The following is a 13,636-nucleotide window of genomic DNA, read 5'->3' on the forward strand; positions in this document are numbered from 1 at the left end:
GGATAACGTGGAAAAAAGACAAAGAACGGCACCATGAAGTCTAGAAATGTCCAATCGCCCCCTTTTGATCAAATCTAAATATTTTCCTAACTAAACAAATGGGTCAAGGAATAAGATAAACCAGCCGGCAGAATACTTTGCATATGTCAGGATAATGGCCTCTTTTAGCTTGTCAACAAATGATGCCCCCCACCCCCCTCCCACCCCCCTTCATACAGTGGAACCCCTTTTTAACCCCTTCACTGCACAGCATGTACTAGGTACGTGGTCATGTTTGGTTTGTCATACGCCCATACACGTACTATAGGTACGTGGTATTTACATCAGCACTTTTCAGGACAGTTGTGAAAACTAAATGGGAGGTAACAACTGTCCAACTTCTTGTAGGGGTTGCTGGGCAAGTGGTGGTACTTCATAGTGTGAAAAACCTAAACCTTTTGCAGACGGCAGACAAGATTCAAATCCACAAGATAGCACTGCTGGGCTAGTAGTGGTACTTCATTCTGTGAAAAATCTCCCCTTTTTGCAGACGGCAGACAAGATTCAAATCCACAAGATAGCACTGCTGGGCTAGTGGTGGTACTTCATAGTGTGAAAAATCTCCCCTTTTTGCAGACGGCAGACAAGATTCAAATCCACAAGATAGCACTGATGGGCAAGTGGTGGTACTTCATAGTGTGAAAAATCTCCCCTTTTTGCAGACGGCAGACAAGATTCAAATCCACAAGATAGCACTGCTGGGCTAGTGGTGGTACTTCATAGTGTGAAAAATCTAAACTTTTTGCAGACGGCAGACAAGATTCAAATCCACAAGATAGCACTGCTGGGCTAGTAGTGGTACTTCATTCTGTGAAAAATCTCACCCTTTTGCAGACGGCAGACAAGATTCAAATCCACAAGATAGCACTGCTGGGCTAGTGGTGGTACTTCATAGTGTGAAAAATCTCACCTTTTTTGCAGACGGCAGACAAGATTCAAATCCACAAGATAGCACTGCTGGGCTAGTGGTGGTACTTCATAGTGTGAAAAATCTCCCCTTTTTGCAGACGGCAGACAAGATTCAAATCCACAAGATAGCACTGCTGGGCTAGTGGTGGTACTTCATAGTGTGAAAAATCTCAACTTTTTGCAGACGGCAGACAAGATTCAAATCCACAAGATAGCACTGCTGGGCTAGTGGTGGTACTTCATAGTGTGAAAAATCTCACCTTTTTGCAGACGGCAGACCAGACCCACTCGTCCATGGTGTCCCGGGCCACCAGGTAGTGGACGGCGACGGTGCTGGCCTGACCGATGCGGTGCGCACGGTCCTCACACTGGACCATCACCCCCGGTGTCCAGTACAGCTCCGCAAACACCACCAGAGTGGCCGCCGTCAGGGTCAGACCCTGTAGACACATGCATACATGTAGTGCTACAGCACAACTTGAAATCTTCTCATATAATCACTTCAAGCTACCCTTTACAATGAGAACAGTTTGTTAGAGTGCTCCCCCCTCTCCCCCCCCTCCCCTGTTCTTTTAAGATCTCCAAACATCTGAGAAAATTAGGTCTTAGCAACAAACAAAAAAAGGCGGGGGGGGGGGGGGGGGGGGGGGCTGAAAAATGAAGCAAATTCACGGAGGCTATGACAAATCTGAAGAAGCAAGGCCTTAAGAGGGGACAATCTTAAATCTGTGGGTTCCAATGTACAAAAACACTTTCAATTCAAGATAAAGAAATGTGCATAGGTGTGTAGTACAACAAAGTCTTTACCATACAAAAAAACCCGCATCTGCCGTAAGAATTTACTTCCACATACTTCAGAAGACATACATTAATGTGCATAGGTGTGTAGTACAACAAAGTCTTTACTATATGAGTTGTTCTTTGCTACTGGTCACACGTGGGGGTCAGCTCACACGGACGCATTTTTCAATACAGTCTAGGGGAGAAACCGCTCACAAAGCACCCAGTACATGCCAGAGAGATAGGAGAATCGGCACAATCAAAGAAAATACCAAAATCATTCAATAGATATGGAAATATTAGGATTTACTGTGAAAATGCTAACAAAAATGGCGTCCAAAAACGGGAACGCACACTTGGTGCGTCTTTGAAGACTTACCTCCCGTTCTGTGTTGTTGATAATAGTCATGTTTGTGCTGTTTTTGTTGAAATAGTATCTAATAAAATTGATGCAGTTCTTGAAATGTTGCAAATTATTGTTGTCTTTGTGAAATGCGAGAGTGTTCTGAGGCGTAATCTGCATACGGCTGATGTCCCACATAGGGTACCCCACTTCGATCAGCGTATCACTCCAAATGAGCTTCATAGTAGAAAAGCAGATACACTACCAAAACACTGCATAACAGATCTACAAGACTGAGCCAGAATCATTGAAATTTACTTCCTGTATAAAATATTGCAATCAAATTTGCTCCCGCCGTCCCACAAGCAACGCAGGTTACCTTCGCTTTCGATTCAAAGCAACTCCACGCTAACTGAATTACCATCGAAACGCAGATAACAAACTGATTCGGAGATTACACGCCACACATTTATGATATTTTACACACAAATTTCAACTGTGTTGTTTCGTGATAAACAGCCATAAACAAACAAATGTGGCGCCGTCACGTCGCTTCGGAAGGACAAACGCAGGTTACCAAGAGATTGTTTCCGATACCTGTCGGATTAAAATCATTGTTTTTCACGAATGAAGGCTCTTTGGCAGATCTGGTGAGTTGGAAACTGTCTATGAATGTTTCATTTAATGTCAAATGCATACATTCTTGGCGATATTGTTACCTTTGGGCTCATTGAAATGAAGTCAATGTCGTGTTTTCCTAAAGTGACTTTTGTCAGCATAGAACTTACTTTGCTTTGATCATTGACTGAGAAGAATCTTCCGATGACACTAGTTCATTTCACTACGCGACTGCAGATCTGCAAGGAAACTTATGGCAGGGGAAATAAGCTTAACTGAAGACGAATAAGCAGAGTAACTGTTCTTCAACGGATTGCTCTCACTGATCTAAATATTTAGATCTTGTCGTCTGCTAGTCTGCAAGTAAGTAGTCTTCGGTCGTGTGAAAGTCACATCTATTTCGACTGTGTGCATCGATCCGTGTAGTGAAATGCTGATCTTTGATGATTTGGCAACATAACTTCGCTACATGTGCTTCGAGTGTATTTCCCCGTTAAACCATTTGAAAACGTCAAGACCATGTTTTGACAGCCCAGACAGGGAGGATCCTCGATAGCTCACAGGGTATATAAAGTTTTCCGCCGTGTTTTTTTAAAGAATCCTTTCAAATTTATTATTCCAAAAGTACCCTATGACACGACTCGAGTGGCAAAGAACATTCTCTGCAATTCCTGTCTCAGTCCGTGCAGCCGTTTCGGGTCCTATCGTCATCATACAAACATACACACAGACACACAAGAACCAGCTTTAAAAGTTAGATTATGTAAGAACCATGTAAACCAGTGATTTTTTCTTATGTACATCAGATACTACAGTATTTCTGCTTTATGAAAAGCTATATTTCAAAAACAAAACTAGAGATTTGAATTTTGACCACTTTTCCCCCTTTCTGTCACCAGTACTGAAGAACAACTCATATAAAAAACGCATCTGCCGCAAGAATTTACTTCCACATACTTCAGAAGACATACATTAATGTGCATAGGTGTGTAGTACAACAAAGTCTTTACCATATAAAAAACGCATCTGCCGCAATCCGTCGCGATATAACCTTCGTGGTTGAAAACGACGTTAAACACCAAATAAAGAAAGAATCTTCCGCAAAAATTTACTTCCACATACTACAGAAGACATACATTTCCTATTCACAGTTAACAGGGATGAAAGTTGACACAACAGACAGTACCTCGCACACATGAACAAGCACTTCCGATCCCCAGAAAGTTTTATAACGCAGACATACAAACACAAACACTAACACTAGAAGATCCCCACCCACAAACATACACACACACACACACACACTGAACATGTAACACCCACCGTTCCAGCAGCTAGTATACTCAGGATGGCCACACGAGTGTCTTTGTCATTCTGAAACTGCTGCACGTACATCTGCAACATCAACGCAAGTTAGACCATTGCTCAAAATAACCATTGAAAACAACAAATGTGACCCTCCACCAAGGAATGAGTCGCATGTCACCTTTGCATGATTTTCATATTTTTACATTTTCATGAAGAGTTTTTTATGCTCTATCCAGTGGTGAAAACCGTTTTAGAAAAGAGCGAAAACTGTTTGAGTTATAAACCTGTGACTAAGGTGACCCTCACACTGTTACCAGACACTCCCGATCCCCGGACTTATATTAAGCCTAGCGCAGGACCGCGCGAGGTGACATGCGACTCATTTCTTGGTGGAGGGTCACATACTACCATAGTCTGTCTCTGTCCATTCCCTTTCCTTTCAGTACATTGGTCAGTGCCTAAGCACTAATTTGTTAAGCCCGTAATCATGTGGTTTACATCTACGGATCTGAGCTTTCCCAGACCTCTCATTATTTCAGCTCCGATGTTACATCGACAACTCCAAATAAGTCCCTAAAACTAATTATTTTCTCCCGCGGTTTCATTTTATGTCAACATCTATCCCATGCACGTGTGCTTCTCCTTTTTCTTGTCCCTTGGCCTTGTTAATGCACCCAGAAACAACAGTTAAAAGTGTGTGGTAATGTAATCATTGTTACCAGTCTGTATTATCATCCTCACAATTATTGTCATCATTCTTATGACTATTAATATTAATTATTCTGATTGCAGTCATGTCACAGCCCTTCAACTAGACAGTCATCTGCCTATATGCTTCTTTCTTCATTGTGTGTGTGTGTGTGTGTGTGTGTGTGTGTGTGTGTGTGTGTGTGTGTGTGTGTGTGTGTGTGTGTGTGTCATGAATTATTATTATGAGGCGCGAACCTGTCAAGAATAGAATAGGCAACCGAGACTACTCGCGCATTACACGACGTAGCCAAGTGACGTATTCATATGACGTATCCAAGTGTACTGACGTAAACTAAAATCGTTTCACGAGAGGGTCGTTTTCCGCAAGTCCATGGAGCGAAGAACGCTTGGAGGAAAAGCCGTTCCCCTTCTTTGAAGGTAAGTGACTGTGATTATTGCATCGACAATCGTTCCACGGGATCTGGGCGGAGATGAGTGTATCGTGTCAGTCATTTACATTGTGTTGTTGTCAAGTTGTGTACGTTTTGAATGTGCGCTGTTGCCAAATCCCCATTTTCCGAAACGCAGTAATAGAATGAGAACGATAATAAAATATGAACAAACCAAGTCTTTTAGACAGGCTGTGTAGGTAACACATATGGCCCTTTGATCTGTTTCAGGAACCCACGGTCCAATTGATTCATTCATCTTCCTCTTCCTCATGTTGCCGTAATTGTGGAGAGAGATGTAACCAGACTACTTCTGCTATTAACTTGATGATGGTGTCTTGAGAAGAAGAGTGACGAACCAAACCAGGAGCGCGGTCTTCTAGACCAGTCAAGTGCTACAAGTCATCTCGAGTACCTTTTCAATGACATCGAGCTAAGTCAAAACTTCATAAACATTATGTGTATTCCTTTTGTTTTGATGTCCTCCAAGGGAAAATTATGAAGAACGTTTGCAGCAGCGGAGTCACGTTAGATTACCGTGACAGAATTGAAATCCAGCAGCAATAGACATGTGATCAGAGTGTGCTGAGATGCAAGTAACATGACCTAGCTTGAACAGTGTGTGATACATTTAGTACGATACTGATATTTAGCAAAAATATAGACTAACCTGATTAATGTGTGCTGCATTGCAAGAATTTTATTAACACTATCCATGTATTAAATTATGTAAACCAATGTTGACCTTTCTCCGCTACTTCGAGAGCATGGGAAAGAGTGAAGGAAAGTAAAGTCCAGGCAGTACCTGTTTCTTTAGCTAATACGAAAAGGCGGCGTGTTTTCCTTCCATAAACTTCCTTTGGAAGGCGCACGCAGAAAGAAACAGGCTGACGAAAACTGACCTGTGACAGTGTGCAAGCGTGTGTGCATGCGTGTGCATATGAGTTTGTGTGTGAGTGCGAGTGTGAGTTTGTGTGTGAGTGGGAGTGTGTTTGTGAGTGGGAGTGTGTTTGTGAGTGGGAGTGTGTGTGTGAGTGGGAGTGTGTGTGTGAGTGGGAGTGTGTGTGTGTGGGAGAGTGTGTGCGAGTGGGAGTGTGTGTGTGAGTGGGAGTGTGTGTGTGAGTGGGAGTGTGAGTGGGAGTGTGTGTGTGTGAGTGGGAGTGTGTGTGTGAGTGGGAGTGTGTGTGTGTGTGTGTGTGTGAGTGGGAGTGTGTGTGTGTGAGTGTGTGTGTGAGTGGGAGTGTGTGTGTGAGTGGGAGTGTGTGTGTGTGAGTGTGTGTGTGAGTGGGAGTGTGTGTGTGAGTGGGAGTGTGTGTGTGTGAGTGGGAGTGTGAGTGGGAGTGTGTGTGTGAGTGGGAGTGTGTGTGTGAGTGGGAGTGTGTGTGTGTGAGTGGGAGTGTGTGTGTGAGTGGGAGTGTGTGTGTGAGCGTATGTATGTGTGCATGAGCAGTCCTTTACTGATGTTTTTAATAATTCTCGGTACATATTAATCAAAAGGACAAGTTGGAAGATTAGGCTAAACCTGAAACCTGTATTCTTTCGTAATAATAAAGTTCTGATACTAATCATTCCTATTGACCTCACCTGTCTCTCGGAGGGTTTGGTGTGACCGTCGATGCGGACAAACTTGACCTTCTTGTCCCACAGTGTCTGCTGCAGGCCGTCCATCATGTTGTGGTGATAGGCGAACACCAGGAACTTGAGGTTCACGTTCTCGCACAGCATCTGTATGTACTCTCTGGTTGGCCCTACCTGGCACATACAACAACAAAAAGTCATAAATCACGTAGAAAAAACTAAGCTACAGACCTGTGTACCCCCAAAACTTAACAAGAGTAATCGTCAAGTCAAAAAGTAGTAATCTGATGACCAAAATAGTAACCCAGTGGTTACAAACGTCAACATTAGCAAAACAAACCTAATTTGAAGCACATTTGAAAATCGTAGTCCTTTTTCTCCCAAATCCTAAAAAATATTAATAAATTACTCCAAAATAGTAAGGGTAAACAGGTCTAAAGCTGACATGAAGATGAAAGTCGCTTGTTCATTTCAATGCTTGTTATTCTCTCGGGTGCCAGGAGACTGTTTCCAAATAACTCTCACTTACTCTACTACACATGTCGTCGGTATGCATTTAGACCGCTTACTTCCCTTTGTTTATCAGATCCATAAATCACGTGGACAAAAAAACTAAGCTGACATGGAAAATGCTGCACAAGCTCACAAAATCCTTGCTATTTATTTGGTTGCTGCTTTTCTCTAAATCAAAATGTGTTAAATTAATGCCAGTAAAAAGTACATTAGCACACACAACTCAGCAGTTTTACAGCCGATTCAAAAGAAATGGGAAAAAAACCGCTGTAAGTAGGTGTATAATCAATTCTTGATGTCAGAATAAAAAGGAATAAAGCGCTTTTGACAGGCCAAAGTAATTTGCCAACAGATGATTTAGATTAGCATTACAAGATCCTGATCACCTCAGTGGAAATTAGGTTACTTCCCTTCTTTTGACATGTTGCCCACATCAGATCTTGGACTTCAAACCAATCACAAATAAGAACAAACAAATGAACATCAACAACCTGGCTGCATCCTGTACAGCGGGCACTTTTTCTGTTGAATTGATTCTGTAGGTGACGTCCATGTTTATCTGGTAAATTAATTCAGAAAAAAACGAGCTGCACACACGTGGTTGATTTGTCTTTTTACAGGTTGTGGAAGAGTTGCTTCCCTTGTTTTTCCTTGCTTTTCCATAGAAACACTGAGGCAAGCTACATGTGACAATGTAGGCTTGCCTCAGTGTTTTTATGGAAACAAGGGAAAGCAACTCTTTTTCCATGGAAAAGACTGGACAGTTGTGTGCCAGTGAACATGATGCGGGAAGGACAGTACTTTTAAAGCCAACAAGCAAATGCCGGCAGATCACCTTAGCTTCTCCAGTGAGCTTGTAGAGGCGCTGAATACGGGACAGGATGTTGGTGTCTTGCTGTTCTGGGGCGTTGACACCGTCCGGACCCCCACCCCTCAGGTCAGCTGCCAGGGGAGACTTGCTCTTCTTCAGCAGAGGTTTTAGCTCTGCAAATGTTGCCACAATCTCCTGCAAAAAAGATAAATTAGTCCAACTTACTTTTTGTTTTTAAAGCAAAAAAACAAAAAAGCAAGCAAACAAAGAAAATGTGCAAATCTCAGTTGAGAAAGTGTCACTTAAAGCTTAACAATATTTGCTACCTCTGCCTGTGCACCAATTAATAGTTTTTTTAATGGCAAGAGAAGAGAGACAGAAAGAGAGAGAGAGAAAATATAGATGTGTTTTTACACATGCATAAAATCTGAAACAAAGCATTAAAAAATTATGTTATTGCCCAAATACCTTTTTGGTGTTGGAATCCTTGAGAGGGAAGAGAATCTTCTGTCGCTGTTTTGGTGGCAGTTGCGTCAGCACTTTGCTTTTCTCTCGTCGAATCATTATCGACTCCAGTCGCTGCTGCAGTTCTTCCAGATTGCTTGCTCCACTGTGACGAATATGAAACAAATGCAAAATAAGAGGCGAAGCCATCAAGGCTCACGTAAGAAATCGACAAACAGTAACACAAACTCAATCACTCCGTCACACATACACAAACACACACACACACACACACAGAAAGAGCATAGGTGAAACTGTGCAAGAAAGCGAGACACTAGATCTAGATCTGTCTGTCTGCATGTAGCCTACTTACAGGGACACGACTGCCAACTAGTCTCGGCCCGCTCAAAATAATAATGACCGAGACTTTCAGTACTTCCTTCGCGTGACGTCTAACCCGCTTACGTCATAATGTGACGTCAATGTAATGTGACGTCTTCAAATGTTAGAGTTTCTACCACAGACATACACACGCACGCACACACGCACATATACGCACGCACGCACAGACAGACAAAGTTACGATCGCATAGGCTACACTTACGTGAGCCAATAAGTGCTATACTGCACAAATACTTGTGCATTGTGCATGAAATTCAAATCATTTGCTGAGCCTTTTCATCTGCCGGGACTTCTCACCCAGCACCTCCCCTTCCCACCCATTATGTGCCCACATATGCCTGCCTGCAAACCAAGAGACATAAAGTATATATACACACACACACACAAAGGGGAACAACACTGTATATTGTGCACGGTTACCATCCATGTTTGGCTGGGACACAAAACTGTGAGAGCGTTGTTCACATAACTCACTCCCCTTTGAGAGCATTAAAAAGCTAAAACACAGATCTCTTAGCATTCCCAGAATTAGACACAAAACTGTGAGTGTGTTCACATTACTGATGGGCGCAGTGGCGTGGTGGTAAGACGTCGGCCTCCTAATCGGGAGGTCGTGAGTTCGAATCCCGATAGCTGCCACCTGGTGGGTTAAAAGTGGAGATTTTTCCGACCTTCCAGGTCAACTTATGTGCAGACCTGCTAGTGACTTAACCCCCTTCGTGTGTACACGCAAGCACAAGACCAAGTGCGCACAGAAAAGATCTCCTGTAATCCATGTCAGAGTTCGGTGGGTTATAGAAACACGAAAATACCCAGCATGCCTCTCCCGAAATCCGCGTATGCTGCCAGAATGGCGGGGTAAAAACGGTCATAACAGTAAAAATCCACTTGTGCTAAAAACATGAGTGAACGTGGGAGTCTAAGCCCATGAACGAAGAAGAAGAAGTTCACATTACTCAGCTCACTCCACTTTGAAAACATTAAAAAGCTAAAACACAGATATCTTAGCATTCCCAAAATTAGCAACAAAACTGTGAGAGTGTTGTTCATATTACTCACTCCACGTACAGAGCATTAAAAAGCTAAAACACAGATATCTTAGCCTTCCCAGAATTAGACACAAAACTGGGAGTGTGTTCACATTACTCACTCCACTTTCCACTGTCTACGTCTACCAAAATGTTCCCAGCGGGCTGCACAGTACTTCTTGGTGAAGCTCCAGAAGCTGCCAAACTTGCCTGGCAGCAGAGCGTCTAACTGGGTGAACAACTGCAGAGAGAAAAAACCAAAACCAATTACAGTTGAACATGTCTATAATGACCACCCAAGGTACCGACCAAGAGTGGTTATAGACATGTGGTCACTAAAAAAGTTGAATTATATTGACAAAGACTTGTCGGTGATCCTTTGGGGTGGTCGTAATGGACAGGTTGTCGTCATCGAGAGATGGTCGCTAGGGAGATGGTTGCTAGGGAGATCGTCGCTAGGGCAGGCTGAACTGTATTAGCTGTCATAAATCACACAGCATCTTGTAGCCAAGTCAGAATGAAGCAATGCAATATATATTATACATCAGACACAGTTTAAGCACTCTGGTGTCAGGGGTGCTATGGTCTAGCAAAAAAACACTCATTGTTCATTCTACCATATAATCTACCTACAATTTTGGTTTTACATCCCTAAATCAAGGCAACAGTCAAACGGAGAGTTTGAGATATAATCACTTAATGAATGCCAAAAAAATGGATGAAATCATTTTTCTTTTTCTTGTTGCCCACTTTGCTAGATGATGTCAAATATGAGCAGCGTGGTTGACCATAAGACTAATAGCAGAGTAGTCAGTGGACAAATATATCCTCTTCCAATAGATAATGGTCGGAAATAACTCTGTCCGGTTCATATGGGTTGTGAAAGAGTAAAAATATGCTCTTGGAAGATATGAGGCATGCTTTCCGGGGTAACATATATATATTAGGCCAATCACTAATGAGCGTCTTCACACGTGGTTGCTCAATCTGTGCACTGAGGGACGCGATCACATCGGCAATGCCAAAAGTCAGCTCGGATGTGCGTACTTTTGAATGAAAAGAGCTCAGATGTGCGTATTTTTGAATGAAAAGAGCTTGGATGTGCGTACTTTTGAATGAAAAGAGCTCCGTTGTGCGTGCTTTTGAATGAAAAGAGCTCGGATGTGCGTACTTTTGAATGAAAAGAGCTCAGATGTGCGTATTTTTGAATGAAAAGAGCTTGGATGTGCGTACTTTTGAATGAAAAGAGCTCCGTTGTGCCTGCTTTTGAATGAAAAGAGCGTTATCTTGAGTGGACAGTGCAGATTGGAGCTAATCCTCAACAAGATGTCACTGGTTCGCATAATTTCACTTGGACAGATCGCCATCACATGAAGAGACATGGCGTTTGCTAGTGAATGGCCTACAATGTCATGTGTAGCTTGCCTCAGTGTTACAATGCAAAGCAAGGAAAACAAGAAATTCCTTCGGGGTAGGAAAAACACCCCCGTTGGTCAAAGGGAAATAACCATTCTCACTGCACCCATTCTCACTGCCACCAACTGAGAATGTTATTTCCCTTTGACCATGAATATGTTTCTATATAAGTCCTTGTATAATTTTAATCCACCAATAACTCCCTAACCGTGTGTTTGACTGGTCCCAATTTTTGTAAGGACTGTCTCAGGAATGTATAGAACCTGTTCACCAAGTTTGGTGACGATCGGTCCGTTCATTCTTGAGATCTATATGCGAACACAAACAAACAAACAAACAAACAAACAAACAAACACATCGAGCGAAACCTATACACACCCCTATACCGGGGGTGTAAAGATGGGAAAGCAACTATTGCAAACCAAAAAACTTGACAGTTATTTCCGAATATCATCTATTACTAAAGTTACCTCTGCAGGCCTGGCTACAGCAGGGGTGCCTGACAGCAACAAACATCGCTTGGCGGCCGTGAGGAGAGGAGTTACTGCCTTGCAGCACTCGGTGCGTGAGTTCTTGAAGTAGTGAGACTCGTCGCAGATGGCCACGTTGAACTTCCGAGTCTGCAGAGCCTCCTTCACTGTGGCGCTCGACTTGCAGCTCAGCAGTCCGTACGTCACGATGGTGATCTTGGCGTCAGCTATGCCCCTGTAATTGCGAAAGGTAGTCAAATATATTTTGAAGGGGAAAATGTAACATTATCAATTCTTACTTTGCAAATGCATGGGCATGCATACCAGAAATTGTATTCTGCCTATCAGTGAAAAACATAACATTATCAATTCTTACTGTGCAAATGCATGGTATACACACCAGAAACTGTAATGTACCTATCAGTAAAAAAACAAAACTAGAAGTAAAAGCAAACAGGTGTATACCCTGTCCGCCCTTTCTCTAAAGTTTTCATAAGATTTCATGGGCATGTGTCCAAGAGAATGGCTGTCTGTGCATGGGCTATGAAATTCAAAATACTAATCACACATTAATTCATTACCAACAAAATATAGTTCTTCTTGGCACTGTCCTCGTCCCTCCCAGCTGCAAGACATCAGAACAAGAAAACTCATGCCAGTCAGTCGATCATTCTTTAGGGATGTTGTCAGATTTATTTTCTTCTGTAATTTTGTAAAAATTGCCATGAAAGCTAGTTTCACAATTTTCTGATGTTAAAGCAGTCCTTGCCATCATCCCCCCTCCTCCCCTCCCCCCTCCCCCCCAGGGAAAAATATCTGCAACACTGCCTGCAAAGTTTTTGGCGATTAGAAAGATGTTTCACCTTCAGCATTTAGTCGACTGCTGATGCCAACCAAAATCCCTGTTGTTAACTTTAAAACTGAATTACCCTGTGTCAAACCCTCCCTGGATGAGATTGATTTCATGCGGCAGGACATCAGGAAGCCATTTCTCCAGCTCCTCAATCCAAACATAGCGTAGCGAGGATGGAACGATGATCAACAGTGGCCACTCTGCCCTGAAGTAATAGGCCACCGCAATTGCTTGCAGTGTTTTGCCCAGACCCATCTGCACACATGGATGGAGACAATCAAGTGATATGGCAAAAAAAAAAATTTTGTCTGTTTCTGGTAACATGGCTAAAAAAAATAGGGTCGGTAGGTCGGGATTTTTTATTTTTTTATTTTTTTATTTTTTTAACCCCAAATGTAGACCAATAAAACTAACTTTAAAAATCGCGCAGAGAGACTGGATTCACTATACATAGAGACAAGACACTCAACACATTTACAAATCGTCAGCGGACTTTCGTTTTCACACGTTTTTGTTGTTCATTTTCTCACCCTGTCCTTTACCACCAAAAAATAAATAAAAAATTTTGAGTTTGGAAAAAAAAAGTTTAGGGTCGGCGCCGAAATTTAGGGTCGGTCGGGTGACCAGAAACAGACAATTTATTTTTTTGGGCCTATGATTATAATTCAACGTACACATATATTATATATATTAAATACTGCCCTTAGCCACTGTATTTGTGTAATTGTGTGTCTGTTCGCACTAGTGCACTTAAATTAAAAACAATTTTTTTACCCCCCCACCACTTCCATTATTTAAAGTTTAATCAAATTAGAGAACAACAAAACTGTCAATGTTACTCACCTCATCAGCTATCAGACACCTGAAACAGAAACATTTTTTTAACAGTGGAACTGGAAGGAATGTACTTTCTTGCTCCTATTTCGCTGTTTCTGATCAACAAACTGAAATTAAATTTAAAAGACTCAGCACTTACCAAGTTACT

The 13,636-nt window shown here is 42.3% G+C and overlaps 1 protein-coding gene across 1 annotated transcript in view; it reads right to left on the minus strand.

Annotated features, from left to right (window-relative positions):
• Nucleotides 1-13,636, minus strand: part of LOC138953342 (DNA annealing helicase and endonuclease ZRANB3-like) — a 32,317-nt gene that overhangs the window by 17,401 nt on the left and 1,280 nt on the right. Inside the window, exons 2-10 of the mRNA XM_070325141.1 lie at nucleotides 13,495-13,513; nucleotides 12,728-12,906; nucleotides 11,799-12,033; nucleotides 10,035-10,153; nucleotides 8,507-8,648; nucleotides 8,063-8,233; nucleotides 6,721-6,888; nucleotides 4,013-4,084; nucleotides 1,209-1,388 (exon numbers count right to left, since the gene is read on the minus strand). Of these exons, the coding sequence (XP_070181242.1) occupies nucleotides 1,209-1,388; nucleotides 4,013-4,084; nucleotides 6,721-6,888; nucleotides 8,063-8,233; nucleotides 8,507-8,648; nucleotides 10,035-10,153; nucleotides 11,799-12,033; nucleotides 12,728-12,906; nucleotides 13,495-13,513 (1,285 nt within the window). The remainder of the gene's footprint in view (nucleotides 1-1,208; nucleotides 1,389-4,012; nucleotides 4,085-6,720; nucleotides 6,889-8,062; nucleotides 8,234-8,506; nucleotides 8,649-10,034; nucleotides 10,154-11,798; nucleotides 12,034-12,727; nucleotides 12,907-13,494; nucleotides 13,514-13,636) is intronic.

This window comes from Littorina saxatilis, linkage group LG17 (assembly GCF_037325665.1).
Source record: "Littorina saxatilis isolate snail1 linkage group LG17, US_GU_Lsax_2.0, whole genome shotgun sequence".
NCBI classification, from domain to species: domain Eukaryota; kingdom Metazoa; phylum Mollusca; class Gastropoda; order Littorinimorpha; family Littorinidae; genus Littorina; species Littorina saxatilis.